This window comes from Alosa alosa, chromosome 21, assembly GCF_017589495.1.
Source record: "Alosa alosa isolate M-15738 ecotype Scorff River chromosome 21, AALO_Geno_1.1, whole genome shotgun sequence".
Taxonomy (NCBI): Eukaryota; Metazoa; Chordata; class Actinopteri; order Clupeiformes; family Clupeidae; genus Alosa; species Alosa alosa.
Window position 1 is genome coordinate 27,454,662 of NC_063209.1, and position 18,044 is coordinate 27,472,705.

Genomic DNA, 18,044 nt, shown 5'->3' on the forward strand with positions numbered 1-18,044 from the left:
CCACTCATACAAACGTAGTTCAAAACGAAGGCAAAGTTTCAGCCAGTGGTTGTTTGCCATAGAAGGCCATTTCCCACGTCAGGACAGCTATCGCTAGGAAAGGCGGCTGGCTGGCAATTTGAGTGTGAAGTGCTTAGCTACCGCCTCCACTGCACACAACCGCGAACCTAGAAACATTCCCAAGGTCTAGCTAACATAATATAACTTACCCACTGAATCCTCGGTTATCGCTTAATCAAGTTATGGACTTACTCGGTGTAATACCAATATTATCAAACTAGCTAGAGTTAAACTTAACATCCTCTCTAGACTTAGCATCTACGAGTATGTTGCTAAGCTACAAGTTTGAAGCTAACACCAGCTTGCTTGCTTACTTGATTAGCCACGTCATTTTAAACAGACTTCACACACTCCATTTGAATAAAAAACACAAATGAATTGTAATTTACATTGGGTGTGGTAGGAAAATGTCCATTTCGTCGTTGTTTGTTGGACGAACCAGACGACAAGAATGTAAACTTTCTTCAAGAGGATGCTTGAAAGCAGTGTGGTTGAAAGTCGATGATGGCGTGAAGTGGCCTGCAAGGAGAACGCTACTGCGCATGCGCACAAGTTAATTACGGGATGTGTTGTTTTTTTGCAGCACAGATTGTATGCATTAGAAGCTGAGACAGTTGGATTCACAGATGACACCTGTGCCAGTGTTCTGATTAGCCCGGGAACTACTCTGGGAGCTTAACGAGCGCAGCTGGCTTTAGGCCATTATGACATCACAGCCATTCAAGTCTATGGGGGAAAATGAGCTTTTTAACATTTTTAATCCCCTATTTCTCAAAAAGTATAAACTTTTTAAAAAAATCTGAAATAATAACACTCTTGCCCCATTCCAGACCTACACAACGGTTATTTCAACATGTCTGTACGTTAAGCGGTTAGAGTCGCATTCATTCTTGAAAAGGTAAAAACAAAAGGTTATATAATAAGAAGAAGCCAGGAGATTTCAAGATAGTGGATTCCATCCACTATAATGAGAATACTTGTTGAATAATGGTGCCTGACTCTAGTGGGTTTGTTCCCTCAATATTTTTGCAATACACCACACAATGTAAAGTAAAATTTAATTTTCTCCACTTTACAGACACCTTCCAAAGGAACACTGCGGGTGTAAGTCTGAAGGAATGAAAAATCTGGCTCTCAAGAAGATGGTTCATGAAGATGTATTCGACACATTCACTGTAAGACTAAAACTGTTTTACATCAATATAATGCATTTTAGAACATATGCTGTGGCTGAATGTAAACATTCCCTAATAGCTGTTTACTCTCTTTCAACTACAATATGGTGGCCAAACTGATTATCCATAACCATATAAATTAAAACAAACAAAACATATAACTTTTAATTCACCCTGTGTTTTGTCAAAGGATCTTAAGAGAATTGTAATGAAATTTATGAACGACGAGTGGGAGAGGTTCAAGAGACTTCTGAAAAAAGAAAAGATTAAATACAATGACAGGGGAGCTGATGAAAACCAGAGCGCCAGAGAGGCGGCTCTCAACATCACATTGCACTTCCTAAAGAAGATAAACCGGAACGACCTCGCAGATACTCTGGAAAACTGTAAGAATTGTATCCAATATGTAGTGAGAAATGGTACTTTAAATGTGATCATTATAGAGTACTAAAGAATGGCGTTTTCTATTGCTTCTCTGTGTTCTTTCTTTGAAAACGAGAATTAATCAATTTCAAGAGGTGAAAATCACTAGATCGAAACATGTTGAGGCTTTTATAGATTCCTCCGGGGTACTAAAAGGAAAAGTTTGCGCTAGCAAGAAAGATAAAGTTTATAACATAACGGTGCATTGACCTAATCTGTTCTGATTACATAATGTTACTACTGTCAACCGGGTTGACACTTTTTAATTTCTTTTTGGAATTTATTTACAAACCTGAAAAAAAATCGTCAAGTAGGCTATGAGACCCTGACTGATGATTGCATTCAGGAATCACTGCACCATGTCGACAGGGGTTTACACAACGTTAGTTTCAGTTTTTTAAATAAAAAATAAAGACTATCTATTCCGAATAATACTTTAATCAGCGGAAAAGCAAACTGATTATCAATTAGCAAAAAATAGGGGTTTTAAGGTCACGGTTTTGGGTTCTGTACGATTCTTGTTGTTATTTTTCCTTTTAATCTTTAACACTTCAGAAATACCATACTTCAGCATATGATGTATAGCTTAATTATCCACCATTTAGGCTAAAGTATTAGTATAGTTATATCATGTAATTATGCACAAACTGAAAGAATTGACTTGACTTTAAGCACATCATTAACACCATCTCTGAGGAAAGGTTAGATTTTAATACAGCAAGAGTAAAGACATTGATTTCAAATTTATTTGGCAAACGAGAATGTGTTATTGCCATCTACAGGAACTTCTGTGCCTTTGTAGCATACTAAGATTGACTAAAATCAGTGCTTCCTCTAGATTTTTTTTAACAGTGGCGGCAGGGCACCCCCCCCCCCCTCAAGAAAAAAAAAAAAAAAGGTTACAAGGCTACAGTATGAAAAAACTGGGGGTCGGGTCACTCCCGGGATTTTTTTTTTTAAATCTAGTTGCTAATCACACCATTTAACGTGACTTGAGAGAGACAGGATTCAGACTAAAAGAAAGTCTGACTCACGTCACGTTAACCTATGCATGAAAACCACATGTCACTGCTTGAACATACCTGTAGTTCATGTTGACAATGGAGAAAAAGCTTAGCTTACTTTGTATATGACAGAAATTAAGTTTTGTGCTAACATGTGGTGCCACCTTTTTTTGGCCAAGTTTTGCTATAATCCAATACACCTTTGTTACTACCAGTCGTTGTTTTTTTCCTGCGTCGAATCGTGATTGAGTGCGCATCTAATGTAACAGCGGTGTTGAATCGTGATTGAGTGCGCATCTAATGTAACAGCGGTGTCTCTGCGGAGACATCCACTCTCCATGTTTCATTTTTGCTGTTGTTGCGAGCGAGCTAATAGGCTACGATATGGGAAAAACTTTCAATACGATCAGCTCCAGCAATTAATGGGTTTTCCTTAGCCTGTGCTACACCTTTCCACCAAGTTGTGCGAAAATTGTAGTTTTTGCAATGTCGACAAACATGCGTAGTACATGGAAGCTCTTGATAGTGCTTGCCGCTAATGTCTATAGAAACAATATATTTATGGAATAAAACTAGACTGGTACCTCAGATTAGCATGGCTGTTTAATGCATTTATTGTTAAACTGCAATTTTCTGCAGCCAGCGGAGGGCATTTAGCCTACTATGCGTCCGGGCAATATTGTGTGTCTCCCCTAATTCTAAAGCAGTCTCAACAGGGCTATTTGCTCACTGAAGCTGAACGTTAGATCTTCCACGTGAGGAGGACCCAACACACATTGTAATATTTTATTTTCGAAGGGTTTTGAGATCTAGGGTTATTACCTTTCAGTAAAATTAGTTATTGTTAGCCTACTACACATCTCCCCTGCACATATGAGTTCATCAGAGCCGTGCCACTGGAGGAGGGGCCGCTCATACAGTATAGTCTCCTACTCCCCTTAATTATTGCACATATAAACTTGGTTTTTGTGAGGGCTACTTTGCTAATATTTGGAAAGCTGCAAGTAAGGGCCTGCGACCGCACAGCCTAAGCTGCTAAAGTGCTGGGAGTGCGCAGGAAATGAACTTCAGAAACAATATATATTTCAGCTCACGATATTCAGACCGGCCCATCCTCCCGAAGCTCCCTATTAGCCACTCTGGGCCTGTACTAGCATAATTACGTGTTGCACAATGTTTGCACAGTCACAGTTCTATCTACCATTTTCTGAATCCAAAATGTTCGCAGTTATGCGATGCTGGTGTATCCTCCAACTCCGGGCTGCCTACGTTATCTCTCCCACTTGCCATTTCTGCACGTGACGCGCAGCACTCCACACCTTTCACGCGAATAGGGGGAAAAACTGTCTGGGGTCACATATGGGCATGAGGCTACATTACGCATGCCATGAACCATCAAAACCGTGCGATGCACACATGCTCCGAACCGAGACAAGCGAACTGAACAGTTCAGTTTTCTATAAAACTTTGGCATAGTCTCTGGCATAGTATTTCACATTGTTAATTTGGTTTGTGTAGAACAGAAAATTGGTTGCTACAGAAACTTGATGTCACACTTTAGTACTCTATTATCATTATTATTTAACTCTAATTATTTGATAACAGAACATATTCTATTGTTCAGTTTGTTAGACTGTTTTATTGATTGCACTATCAAACATTGGCTACCTATGATGCTTTATTTCTATCTCACAGTAGCCTGCCAGATATAGAGTATCTACTCACAATTGATTGATTCTGTCATAGTGACTGATTTTGCCGTAATGTTCCACTTAACATATTGTTTTTTTACATATTCATTAGGTCCAATAGAGATGTGTCAGCGTGAGCTTAAGTCAAATCTGAAGAAGAAATATGAATGTGTATTTGAAGGAATAGCAACGCAAGGAAAATCTGAACTCCTAGAGAGGATCTACACAGACCTCTTCATCACAAAGGGTGGAAGTGGTGCAGTCAACAAAGAACATGAAGTGAGACATATTGAGAAAGCATCTGGGAGTTCAGAAGAGAAACTGATTGAGTGCAACAATATCTTTCAATCATTACCTGGAGAAGACAAACCCATCAGAACTGTACTTACAAAGGGAGTTGCTGGCATTGGAAAATCCATCTCTGTGCAGAAGTTCATTCTGGACTGGTTAAAAGGAAATGCAAATCAAGACATCGATTTGATTTTTCCACTTCCTTTCCGGGAGCTGAACTTAAAGGTCCAAAGGTGCAGTTTTATGGACATTCTTCATCAATTTTTTCCAGAGACAAAAGGATTGATGTTTACCAAAAATAATATGTACAAAGTGCTGTTTGTCTTTGATGGCTTGGATGAATGTCGGCATCCTCTTGCATTCAAGAAAAATGAGATCTGGTCTGACTTAACCACATCAACCTCAGTGGATGTTCTTCTGACAAACCTCATCAAGGGAAATCTGTTTCCTTCTGCTCTCATATGGATCACTTCCAGACCAGCTGCTGCCGGTTGCATCCCTCCTGACTATATTGACCAGGTGGCTGAGATACGTGGGTTTAATGAGGAACAGAAAGAAGAGTACTTCAGGAAGAGAATCACTGATGGGATACTGGCTGACAAAGTCATCCAACACATGAAAGAATCAAGAAGCCTCTATATCATGTGTCACATCCCTGTCTTCTGTTGGATCTCAGCTACTGTTCTTGAAAGAATATTGGAAGAAATAGAAGCTTCAGAGGAAACAGAGAGTTCTGACAAAGAGCAAACCCTGAAGACACTGACTCAAATGTATTCTCACTTCCTGATCTTTCAGACCAGACGATCGACTGAGAAGTACGGAGAGAAGTGTGCTTACGACACAGAGTGGGATGAAAAGAGCATTCTGGCTCTGGGACAGCTGGCTTTTCAGAACTTGCTGAAAAACAATCTGATCTTCTGTGAAAACGACCTGATGCAGTGTGGCATTACTGTGGATGATGCTTCTGTGTACTCAGGAGTGTGCACACAGATCTTTAAACAGGACTCAGGGGTGTTTATTGGCACAGCCTTCTGCTTTGTACATCTGAGCATTCAAGAGTTTTTCGCTGCTTTATATTCACACATGTCTTTCAACAAACACCGAAATAATGTTTTTGTTGACCAGGACACATCAGAGGAGAAGGAAAGTAGAACAGTGACGGGACTGCTCAAGAGTGCAGTGGACAAAGCTTTGAAAAGTGACAGTGGACACTTTGACCTTTTTCTCCGCTTCCTTCTGGGTCTCTCACTGGAGTCCAATCAAAAGCTCTTAGAAGGTTTACTGATACAGGCAGGAAACAGCTCCCAGGAAAAAGAGGAAATAGTCAAATACATCAAGGAGAAGTTCAAAGAGAATCCTTCGCCAGAGAGGTCCATCAATCTGTTCTATTGTCTCAATGAACTGAATGACAAATCTCTAGTGGAGGAGATTCAGAACCACCTGAGGTCTGGAAGTCTCTCTAGTGCCGAGCTTTCACCTGCTCAGTGGTCCACTCTGGTCTTTGTGTTGATGACATCAGAGGAGCAGATGGAAGAGTTTGACCTTCAAAAGTACATCAGGTCAGATGAATGTCTCAGGAGACTCCTGCCAGTGGTCAAAACAGCCACCAAAGCATTGTAAGTACAATCTGTTGTCCACAACTCTGAATAGTTCATTGTGTTGTCTTAACTCAAAATTAACATTGGGGTTTATATGTTAACATTTTTAAAATGTCAAACACAAAGTCAATTGCAAAGCAACATACACTGCCTGAAAAGGGTTGTATCCAGGGATCGAGTAAGAGGTGGCTTTGCATATGGCTCCTGGACAAGTTTTTTTATCCCAGTAAATAAGTGGCTAAAGTAAAAGGCTACTACACTACTGTATCAACCCAACATAAAACCCTTTTGACTGCAATTAAATTTCTAAATTGTGACACCAAGATTAGTCTGTTGGCACCAGAACTCAATTGTCATTGGACAGTTTGGCCCAAGACGGGCCATTGTCATGTCATCTTCAGATTTTTACTTAAATCTCTGCCTCTAGTTACTGTTAACCTCATCATCAAGCTAGCTTACTCATACCATTACAGCTCATAAAAACTTGCCCATAAGGGGAAAAAATCAGTGCTGTTTTTGTTCATGACAGAGAGGATAAATGAGTTTGCCTTCATGGAAAGAACTGTCTGCTCTGACTCAACTGTTTAAAGCACACACACGGACACACATACAATAATTGAGGTTATTAAGGGTCCAGGTGTAGCGGTTGTGTACTCTCTCTTTTGCGTTGTGTAATACATTCATGTCAATGAAATACAACAGGCACTTTTGCATCCTGATGTTTGTATGGACTGCGGTTTTGGTGGTGCATCAAAATAAAACTTTCTGGAAACTTTGGTGTCTAGGCCAGAGACGGCCGGAGATGGTTCTTCAAAATAAAAGTCCCTTGACAGTTTGTGAAAACATAGGTTATTTTTTTGTGCTTTAAGTTGGATAATAGACTCTACCTTGAAGTTTGCCTACAAAAAGGACCCAAAGCTGCCATCTTCACCTATAATCCTGGAGCTAGCCGAAGCTAACCAATTATTGCAAGTTAGCTACCATGTAGCAAAAATCAAAGTTCCAAGTCTTAACATACCAAAGATCACAAAACCCATTTGAAATCAGACAAAAGTTTTTAGGACAAAATGTCTGCATTTTAGACTTCTTGTCTCCACAAGAGTTTAACAAATGCCATTATTCAAAATCTCCATGTTATTTTGCTGTAGGAAAAATCCCGGAAGTACCCGGATCTCTTTATATGAGCAAATATGACAGCTTTTTTTGTAGGCAAACTTCAGAGGTCTATACGAATAGGATCGAATCTGATTGAATAGGATCAGGTGGTATGAACTGAAATTCAAAATCAATTCATTTCATACCCCCGATTGACTGCTTTGCCTTTCCTTGCATATCGCATTATTGTTGCCACACTTTTGTGTGCAAATTATATGATCCAGAAATTCCCAGAAATCAAGCAATGTTGTGGCAAGGTGGCCTGGGTCAACTTTGTTTGTTCTACTTCTGGTGCCCGATGCATGGTTTCTTACTTGGACACAATTGAATTGATGGCTTTTTTATTAATGCAGTTATTTTTGATGGTCCAAATGCCCATCAAACCCTGTTATGCAAACTCTGTCACCTACTTGCAGACTGACCATTGAATCTGCCACCATCTCTGACCCTATTAGCCGAATATGGTTCGAATATGGATGGATCAAATCATTTTTCGTTCTTACTATTATTGCGGGATAGGCCATTTTGTCTTTGCGGAGGTCTGCGCTCTCAAGTGGCCTTCTAGTTAGCATATTAAACTAAGTGTGATTTGGGGAAGAGAGAGGGTGTAGTGTAGTGCTTGGCTATATGCACTTAATTTCACATTAATTGGGATGTACAAAGAAAAGCTGTGTGGAATCCTGCATACGCACAGTTACCTACATCAGATTGTTTTTGTGCGTACGCTACTTTCCAGGTTTGCACGTAAGAATTGTTTTAGTATGAATTCCCAGGTCTCCCGGTCTCTGTAGGCAGCCTAGGCTCCAAAAACTTGAAGCAAACAAACAAAAACGAGTTTGGGTATACTAAACTTTGTCCTTGGTTAAAATATAATGTACGTTGTTTTGGGAAGAAATGCAAAAGAGCCTAACCATCAGCTAATGACAGCGAATGACAGTCAGCCATGAAATTTCCTTTTTAGAATATGTGTACTATATAATATAATTATGCAAATGTATGCAGGTCCACACATAAAGTTCTTCTGGCATTTGCATACAGTACCTTCACCAAACCGCAGTCGTTTCCTTTTCTTTAGATGCTCCTGGATACACCCCTTTTCACACAGTGAAATGGTAGAATACAGATTTGATGTCAAACTTTTATTTCAGGCAATCATATAACCAATAGAAAAAAATCATCCATTTGTTTGCACAGGTCTAATAAAATATCTGACCATGCTGTGATGACAGTAAAGATTTGTTTTTTGTGTTCAGTATGTGAAATAATCATAACTGTGTCAACATTTTTCTAATTTCAGTTTGGACAACTGTAATCTAACACTGGAAAGCTGTTCAGCTCTTGCCACAGTCCTCAGCTCAAGCTCCACCAGTCTGAAAGAGCTAAACCTGAGCAACAATGAAATAAAAGATTCTGGAGTGCAGGTGCTTGCTGAAAAACTGGGAAATCCACAATGTAAATTGGAGAGCCTGAGGTAAATCTATCAGTTATTGTTTACACAATCATGGCAATTCACAAAGTAATTTCGGTCTACATTCAGTATTGTTTGTAGTGTAGTGTCATCCAAATCCAGTTTGCAATCTTTATTTCTGTAGTATGTATTTCTGTAAGTGGTGAACTGACAGTATGGTGTCCCCCCTATAACTTGTTGAGTCACATAAGGATAGCAATGACAAAACATTTACTTTGACTAGTCAGTGAGAGGAAATATGGGTACACATACTTTTACAGTGGGACATGACCAGAGGTGTGTTCAAATTGGCAAACATAGATGAGCGTTCGCAAAGGTTTGTAAACAATGTTCTGTTTGCCTTGAGTTTTCCAGCAAATTTTCGCAAACACTCAACGGCTTGAGGAGGTAGTTCTCCACAAACATGTTGGGACTTGGATGGAGAGTTACCATTGAGATGGAATGTTTACACAAAATTGTTCAAATTGATCTATTCATAGAAACATTTTTGCCACAAACATTTGCCTTTGTTCAAGGAATTTGAAAGCACCTCTGTTGTGTTTGACCCTCTGTTTTGGAGCCCATTCAAACCATGATTTCCAAAAGGTAAAAGGTGAATGGTATTCCGTAAATGCCTTTATCCAAAGCAGTATAGACTCGCAATGGCTGATTTGGAAATTTAATCTGGTCCAACTGATTGTCAGGCGGTGACGATACCGCAATGTGTCAAATGTGTCTGCATAGGCCTCAACACAGAGAACACAGAGAACTGCACACACAATTATAACAGTCAACTTGTGTTTTACATTTTTGTTATACAATCATTTTATTTATTTATTTTTTGTTTGAATAACATATTTCATACAATTAATTACAAATCTAAACTGACAATTGTGTTTTCTTTCTATAGACTCTCAGATTGTGGTATTACTGGTAAAGGATATATTGATTTGGCTGTAGCTCTGAAATCAAACCCTTCACACCTGAAAGAGCTGGACCTGACAGGAAACGACCCTGGAGACTCAGGAGTGAAACTGCTCACTGATTTACTGAATGATCAAGCCTGTAAACTGGTCAAACTCAGGTAAGACACCTAATGATTATCTTGAACTTTGATATTGTTGCAAATTAGACAACTTCTCACACATTTAGTCAAGTTTATGTAATTACTGCCCTCAACACGTTAATGATTTTTTATTATTCATTTTATCTAGATTTCAATAGTTAATCATAATATGCTTTGCTAACATGCTTTGCTTTTAGACATTTATTTCTGTGGTATTCATTTGAATGTCTGGATCAAATGGTTACTAAAATGTTCGTCTTTTACAGGTTTTTACATGATGATGCAAAGAAAGCCTGTGATTATCTGACTAAAGTTCTAGATAAAAACCCCTTACTCCTGACAGAGCTGGATCTGAGTGGAAATATACCAGGAGACTCAGGAGTGAAGGAATTCTCTGCTCTACTGGAGGATTCACACTGCAAATTGCAGAAACTTAAGTTAGTGTTCCTATTAGATCATTTTTATGTACCTAAGTAAAACTGGGTCATTTTTGGCTTTCATCCCAAATGAGATGGGAATAGTTTGATGTGGGTACCTTCTGTAAAATTATCCAGACAAACTATCTCAGGTGTTATGAATCCCATGCATATAGATGTGTGTGAATATCCTGCCATATCTTGTAGAAGATAACAGACATGCAAACTAGAAGATAAACTGGCAAAAAACACATAAAAATGCATACAATTTGTGTCATTCATGTGCAACCTGATATCAACAGACTATTCACTTAATTTCACTGTGCAAATAGGTTGTCTTGGCACTTACAATTGGGAAATGTTTCCAAATAAGCATTGTAATGGGCATGTTTGAACTTTGGAATCACTGTTCCAGCCTAACCAATCATATTGATCGGGGATTCCTAACATAACTCCCTACTTCGTCTCTAACCTTTGCAAACTGATAATAAACCATATTGACAGTAAGGAAACAATGTATCTCACTTTGCTGTATTGATTTGGACATTCTTCAAGCTGTCACTTTCAATATCACAAATCTGGTCACTGATTGGTCCATCATCCTGGTGGCTTAGGGAAACACTGGTGCATGTCAATTGTGTGTTAAAGTATAAATTAAATGTATGCTATTAATGTTCATTAAATGTCATGCCATTAATGTGCATAACTGCATTAAATGATCCCAGACATCAATGTATTCACCATTTTTGTGTGCATGTAAATTATAACCTACCCACTGCTCTGATCACTACAGGCTTAATAACAGTCTAATAACAGAAGAAGGCTGTGCTGCTCTGACCTCAGCTCTCTGCGGGCTTGATAGCAAGAGTGCACGAGAGGAAGGCTCTGCTGCTCTGACTTTAACTGCCAGATCAAAGCCCTCATGTCTGATAGAACTGAACCTGAGTGGGAATGAACTAGGAGACTCAGGAGTGAAGCACATTTCTGCTTTACTGGAGACTCCACTCTGCAAACTGCAGAGACTAGAGTAAGTTGTGGTGTAAGACAATAAGATCATCAGATTAATACCATCCTTAAGGCCCGTACACACCAGATACGATGCGAAATAACAGTGCAAAAATGCGAAATTTTCGCACTCAAAGTGTATACACCATGTCCGATGCGATTATTTTAATATTTCGCATTCTATTTCGCACTCACGTCACGCAGGTTCACACAGCGACTTTCAGTAAGCAGGGAGAACTCATAAAATCATCAAGATTTGAAACAGATTATAGCCTTGATCATTCATGGAAGCGTGCATTGGCTTGAGAGGTGCTGGGGAAATTAAAGCTTATACGGCCATCCTTCCCATCCCTTGTCTATTCTACTTGTACTATTGTGATAAATGTGCAGTCGAACCACTGACGGAACACATAAGTTGGTTGGGCTCATTAGTGCACCCATACACCCACCCCACTATACAACACACACGCAACCAGATTCTAACGCTAGGCGGGAAGGGACATGATTAACGTTGGCAGTAGTTTAAGGAGGATACGCTTTTATAGAGTTAAGCATTCTTCCTCTTAAAATTTGAACTCCGAGTCTGGGTAAATAGACGGACACAGAGAGGTCAGCAGGGAATGACGAGCTGATTTTGGGCTGAGCTCAACGTTGCGCTCTGCCCCACATTGAGCCCAGCCCCGATCTGCAAGCTGCAGCCAGGGGTGCCCGCATATTGGACTCGAGGTATGCCATTTGGGCGGACTGGTGTAGCCTAACAAGTTGTAGGGTAGGCAAGGCCTCATTTAAAATGTTACATGCCAAAATGCTATACGCCAACACGCTATAAAACGGCCATAGCCTATATCATGTACATCTCACGAAACCATTTCACACGCAGGCTACGTCAAAATGTATCTGCTAAGGAGCGGAGGCACAGAGACAGCCTGTAGAAATGAGCATGGGATAAAATCGCACTGCCGCAACAAGTGGTAAAAATTGATCAGCTTGTATGACGATGATCCAACACACAGCAAAAGCTAATAATGATAGCCTACCAGTTATTAGCTTACCTTTGTAAGATCCACAGAAAGTTTTTCAGAGTTCCACATTGGGCTACTTCAGTTATGAAGCATAAAGCAAAGTTAACGCACCAGGAAATGTGAGGCAAAATTACGGTAGTGGTAGCCTAACCCTGGACATAATGCTGTTGTCAGCAGCATAGCCTATCATGACCTATTCTTAAAACTTCCATTTCCATGAATGCATGTTGTATTTTTTCATTGCAAATATGTGCAGTGAGAAGCCCTCCTTTCACTGCTGTAGTGAGATTTCATTCTTTTTGGTTGAGTGTGAAATGGGACGGTGGTAAGTAGTGGGGAAAGCTGTCTGTAAGGAGTTAAAAGCACTCTAACGTAAGAAGTTAGATCAGAGTAGCCTACTCTTGAACACCTGAGAGAGTCTACTGTAACGTAAACTCTTTGAAACTTTGGCATATAGGCATATTAAGGAGACTAGTCATCGTGAACAGTAGGATCACCCAATCTATCAGCTTTTTTTCTGCTCGTCGTTCTATTGTGACATCAATGGAACCCTGCAAAATCATTATTCGATTGGTCAACAGCTCTTTTTCGCATGCAAAATTTCGCATGAAATGAGACCTTGGTTTCCAATGAGGCGACAGGTGCAGGAACAGTGGCATAAACATTTGCATGGCAACGGCGATCTCTACCATTCAAAGGCTCTGCTTTTTATGATGTTAGGATGTTGGGTAGTGTTAGCCTGGCGGGGCCATCCTATATCATTGAGATGTATAGTCTGGCATCGAACCATTCACCTCGCTTAATCCAAGGGGCGGGCAGAGAATTGTCTTTCAAACTGCCTAGGCATGCAATAGGCCAGCGCTTACGACCATATCCATTATCCGGGTCGGCAAAAGCGGCAAAAACATCCTTCTTCGAAAGTAATGACTTAAATGCATTGTGTTGCTCAACTTTCAAAGAAAAGCAAAGTCCAACTCCTCCAAAGTTGGCGCCAACGCCGATTCAAACAACGGCTCTTTGTTAAGCCATAGCCACCTTCCTTGTTGTTCACAGTCGCAGGACTGTCGTTATCCTGTTAAGCCCGCCTTAAGACTCTAACAAAATAGAGCGCTGTGATTGGAGAACATCCACGGTGCTAAGCCAATAGAAATCCCTATGGTTCGATACTAAACGTACAGGCTGAGCAAATTAATTTGCCGCCGCTAGGGTGCGTCTAGATTTCTAGGCTAGGGTAGCGTAGTACTTTTTCGTTAAATCACAAATATTTTTTTTCTCAAAACAAGGTTGATGCCCCATTAACTTTTGCCCTTAATATGAGCATGTACAATCGCTTAGTCATGTCATTGCTGGTTTTAAGTCTACTATGGACGGCTACGATTTTATGGCTTATACTCCAGTTGTCAATGGAGAAATGTTATTGAATTCTTACTTCCTGAATCAGCAGGGGGCGGGACTGTTGCGGTCTATTAATCACGGTGTCCGCACGGTAGTAAAAGGTAGTAAAAAGAATCTACCTACATCTAGCCTACAAAACACTGCATGTAGATGACAACTGCGTGAAGAACCACGCTAATCTAGTTAATGGTGAACAAAGTTTATAGCATTCACATTTAAAGCATTCAATAGCCTATGACAACTTGATCAGTCAGTTAAATTGTTCTCATAAATGGAACAGCAGGCCTACAAAATATTCCAAATAGGCTAGTTTTATTGCAGTGACAGAAAACTTATACTGCAACATATGAGTTTAAACCAAGTTAAATTTGAAAGCATCTAGCTAGTGACAGGAGGTTTTAGGGGGGGGAAGAGAAGAAACTCTGTAACCTACTTGATTCCACAGTCAATGTTCAGTATCAGTTCAGGGTTAGTCAGTAGTGATTGATCATTTTTCACCACACATGTTTGTGTGTGTCATTTGTCAGGAAGTGCCAAGGTTATTATTCACCTTATTAGGGCTAAGGGCTATGGTTAGGATAACTCAAGGGCTACGCTTAAGGGAAGGACAACTGAAACTCAACTCGACACTACAAAAAACATTGTCTTTGACAATGACAATACTTAAAAATCACAATTAGAAATTATTAGTGTACCTAATATTTATGATTTATACCTTTATAGTAAGTAGTAAGTGGTGCTTTAATATACAATTGTGATACGGCCAAAAAAATGGATCTACTTCATAGGTATGCAAATAACATACGGTTAATACATGTTCAAAAGCAGCCTTTCTCAAACTTCTTTGACCTGAGGCCCGGTCATGGCAGACTTTGGGGTCACCTACCGTTACCACCCCCCCCATCAAATTATCATGATTATTATCATTATCACAATTATTATTATGCTATATTGTTATCAATGCACTTTCACTTCAAAGTAGTCAATGTTTAAAGTGCTAACATTGCTCACAAAAAGTTTATGAAAACATTATTATTAAATATTATATAATAATTACAATAGTTAATTGCTTTTGCATGGTTGCATAATGCTTGCATGAGAAATACTTCTCAAAACAACAGCAACTATATGGGTGCTATTGTTTTGGAATGTTTCCCTCATGTAAGCATCATACACTGGTAGCTTTGCTTTTTAAATGCTTTTTAAAGAAATTTAATTTGAATGCCTGAATGACAGGATTCAGGAAAGATAATACCAGCTTTTGTGTATGGTAAACGGCGGAGCAGATAAGCGAAAATCTCTGATCTGGAGATTAATTAGGAAGACTAATAAGACTACAATAGCTTTTGGCTTTTGACTATACTCAGGCTATTCAATGCTAGACAGTGTATTATACAGTCTCTGCTCTGTTTCTATGGAAGTTGCAAGAATCCACGTAGTTCTATTAAATGGCGTTAAGTCACAAAGCCAGAACTGAGAGACTCAGGAGAAGTTTTTATCCCCAGGCCATCCGAACTCTGAACTCACACTATACTGACTTTGCACACATTCACTCCTCAGCACTCTCAAACATTTCCCAACTTTGAACTCACACTATACTGACTTTGCACTCATTCACTCCTCAGCACTCATGACCCCACACACACACACCCACACACACCTACAAGACTTTTAGCACTTTTACATCCCTCTCCCTATGCTACAGACCTTTTATTTATTTTCTTATTTCATCACACGTCAAAACACACACACACACACACACACACACACACATATCTGACTTTCTCCAACTTTTGCACACTTTTTATTTATTATTTTGGATTTCTCCTCCATCTACCCATGTCCTTGATTGCCTAGCCTTTCCCAATACACAGCACATTGTCTCATGGGGAAGCTTCTCCAACACACATATTGCACACTGCCCTCTCCCCACATACACAGCACACTATCCCATCTCCCCTGTCATCCCCCAACACACACACCAAGACCCTGGCAGTTGGGTTAGCCCCTTGAGCCGTGGATCTGCCCAAGGTTTCTTCCTTGGTAAGGGAGATTTTCCTTGCCCCTGTTGCTCTTGGGTGCTCCTTGTTGGTGCCCCCCACCCAATCCAAATCCTCCCCACCTTTTTATGCAGCCCTTGCCACTTAATCTACTAAACCCCTCTTCTACTGCACTTTTTACCCCCATTAATGCACAAATAGGCTGACACCAGACATAATTTCACTGCATTTCTTACTTCCAGTAACTATATGCATGTGACAATAAACTTCCTTGTATCCTTGTATCCTTGTATCCTTGTAAATCTGACAGATTGACGCGGAGCGATTGCTACCAACATTATCGGGTAGTTTCAGTTTTTGTCGCGCACACGCATACATTGCATGAATGCTCATACCACCACTTAATTGTACGGCTCTATGTTTAATGACATTCGAATTAGCAAGTATTTCCTCCTGATTGCAGAAACGTTTGTTTTCTTTTTCTGTCGGTCCGCGGTTCCTTGATCAATTGCGCAGCAAATTATCAAACAAAGCACCGGGCCTAATTTCACTCCACGGCTCCTCGGACCACCGGTGCCGGTCCGCAGCCCATAGTTTAAGAAACGCTGTTCTAAAGAACGCAGGACAATGGAAAATTCAACCAAGCAGTTGATACAATTACCGCTGCAAGTATATAATGACCGCTGTCAATGGCAACGGATTTTGTGCTTTTGATTAAAGTCTTTCATATCATTCCGCAATAAGTACGTTCGCTTATTGCAATGGAATTTCATTGAAAGTGAAAGTCAGCTAGTAAGATGTTGCCACGTAACACCTGAAACTGTCAAGTTCTATCTGTGGTGAACTATTTATTTTGTCAGCGGAAGCCACGAAACGGTAGCAAATTCATTTTTAAAGACCCATTGTGTTAGGTTTCTTTTCTCGTTTTGGCAAGTAATGTAGCTGTATAATAAGTGGGATAATGTATTGCGCGTCAGGGTTCTGTTCTCCCATTTGGGACTTATTTTCCGATAATTACTGGCGGACAATACATTATCCCTTACATATTGCATACATAGTGAACACTGTACAATTTAACTGATATAATCTCACACTTTGTTAGTATAGTTATTACTTGCTCAGGTGTCTTTAATGCTGCATTCACAGTGTTTATACCATTCCATTTTCAAATCAGGAAAATAAGTGTTCTTCTTTTTCCAGTCTGTCAGACTGTAGTATAACAGGAGAAGGATATGCTGCTCTGGCCTCAGCTCTGAAATCAAACCATTCCCAACTGATAGAGCTTGACCTGAGAGGGAACAACCCTGGAGACTCAGGAGTGAAACTGCTCACAGATTTAGTGCAGGATCCTGCCTGTAAACTGGTGACACTGAGGTGAGAACAAGGAAGAACATATTTGTGACATTTTTAATGTGCAATACACATACATAAGTCCTCATACATATGCAATACGTAGAATACAAATGACCATTCTACAATGAGGCACTAACAAAGGTAAAGGGAAAGAACACTTTAAACTGTACATTATACTGTCATGGACAATTGAGGATACAATAACTTCCTGCTTAATAGCCACATGATGCTTTAAACAGAAAGAAGGATGAAAAAGAAATGCATTCCCTTGTATAGCCCACCTCTGTGTACTAACCTCATAGCTGAAGACATTTTGCAAAATCAGTGCATAAACCTCTGGTAAAAGGCGGGAAATTACAGTATTATAATGAGAACAGCAAACAGGAAGAAAATGTAAGCAGTTATCAATTGTCGATTAACATGCAAATACTATTTTTTATATATTATCTTCAGACTGTTAAAAAGTGATGCTGCAGAGGAAGCCTGTGAGTATCTGAGGTCAGTTCTAGGTACAAACCCCTTACTGCTGAAAGAGCTAGATCTGACTAAGCATACACCAGGAGACTCAGAAGTGAAGCAGCTCTCTGCTCTACTGGAGGATTCACAGTGCACGCTGGCAGTACTTAAGTATGTTTATTTTCAATCCTTTACTTAACAAAATGAAATATGTTTTTATATAGAACTATTTTTGACTTCATTTACTTTTATTCTATCTACTTTAAATGTAGGCTATTTTTATTATTATTTTTATAATCTTAATCATAACCATCTGTTGCTTAGCAACGGGGACACTGGCTGCAAGCCGCTCCGTCTGACCTGTTTTTATTCAGATTTTTTTATATTTTACTATTTAATTCCCGATTATTTTTCTTCAATTCTTGTACATTCGTTAATTTAGCTGTACAGTTATAGATAACCTTTTTTATTTAAATTGTTTATTTTG

At 39.6% G+C, this 18,044-nt stretch overlaps 1 protein-coding gene across 9 annotated transcripts in view; it reads left to right on the forward strand.

The window, feature by feature from the left end:
* The window catches only part of LOC125286794, a 140,825-nt gene that overhangs the window by 95,795 nt on the left and 26,986 nt on the right, over positions 1-18,044 (forward strand). For 8 of the 9 annotated variants that reach the window (XR_007192244.1, XM_048232071.1, XM_048232070.1 and 5 more), the window contains 9 exons: positions 1,139-1,235; positions 1,426-1,621; positions 4,466-6,260; positions 8,695-8,868; positions 9,755-9,928; positions 10,177-10,347; positions 11,120-11,353; positions 16,949-17,122; positions 17,555-17,728. Coding sequence is in view for 8 of the 9 variants with exons in the window: in XM_048232071.1 (XP_048088028.1) it covers positions 1,139-1,235; positions 1,426-1,621; positions 4,466-6,260; positions 8,695-8,868; positions 9,755-9,928; positions 10,177-10,347; positions 11,120-11,353; positions 16,949-17,122; positions 17,555-17,728 (3,189 nt within the window). In the remaining variant the exon portion in view is untranslated. Of the gene's footprint in view, positions 1-1,138; positions 1,236-1,425; positions 1,622-4,465; positions 6,261-8,694; positions 8,869-9,754; positions 9,929-10,176; positions 10,348-11,119; positions 11,354-16,948; positions 17,123-17,554; positions 17,729-18,044 lie in introns of those variants that run through there. The other variant, XM_048232078.1, reaches the window with a different exon arrangement.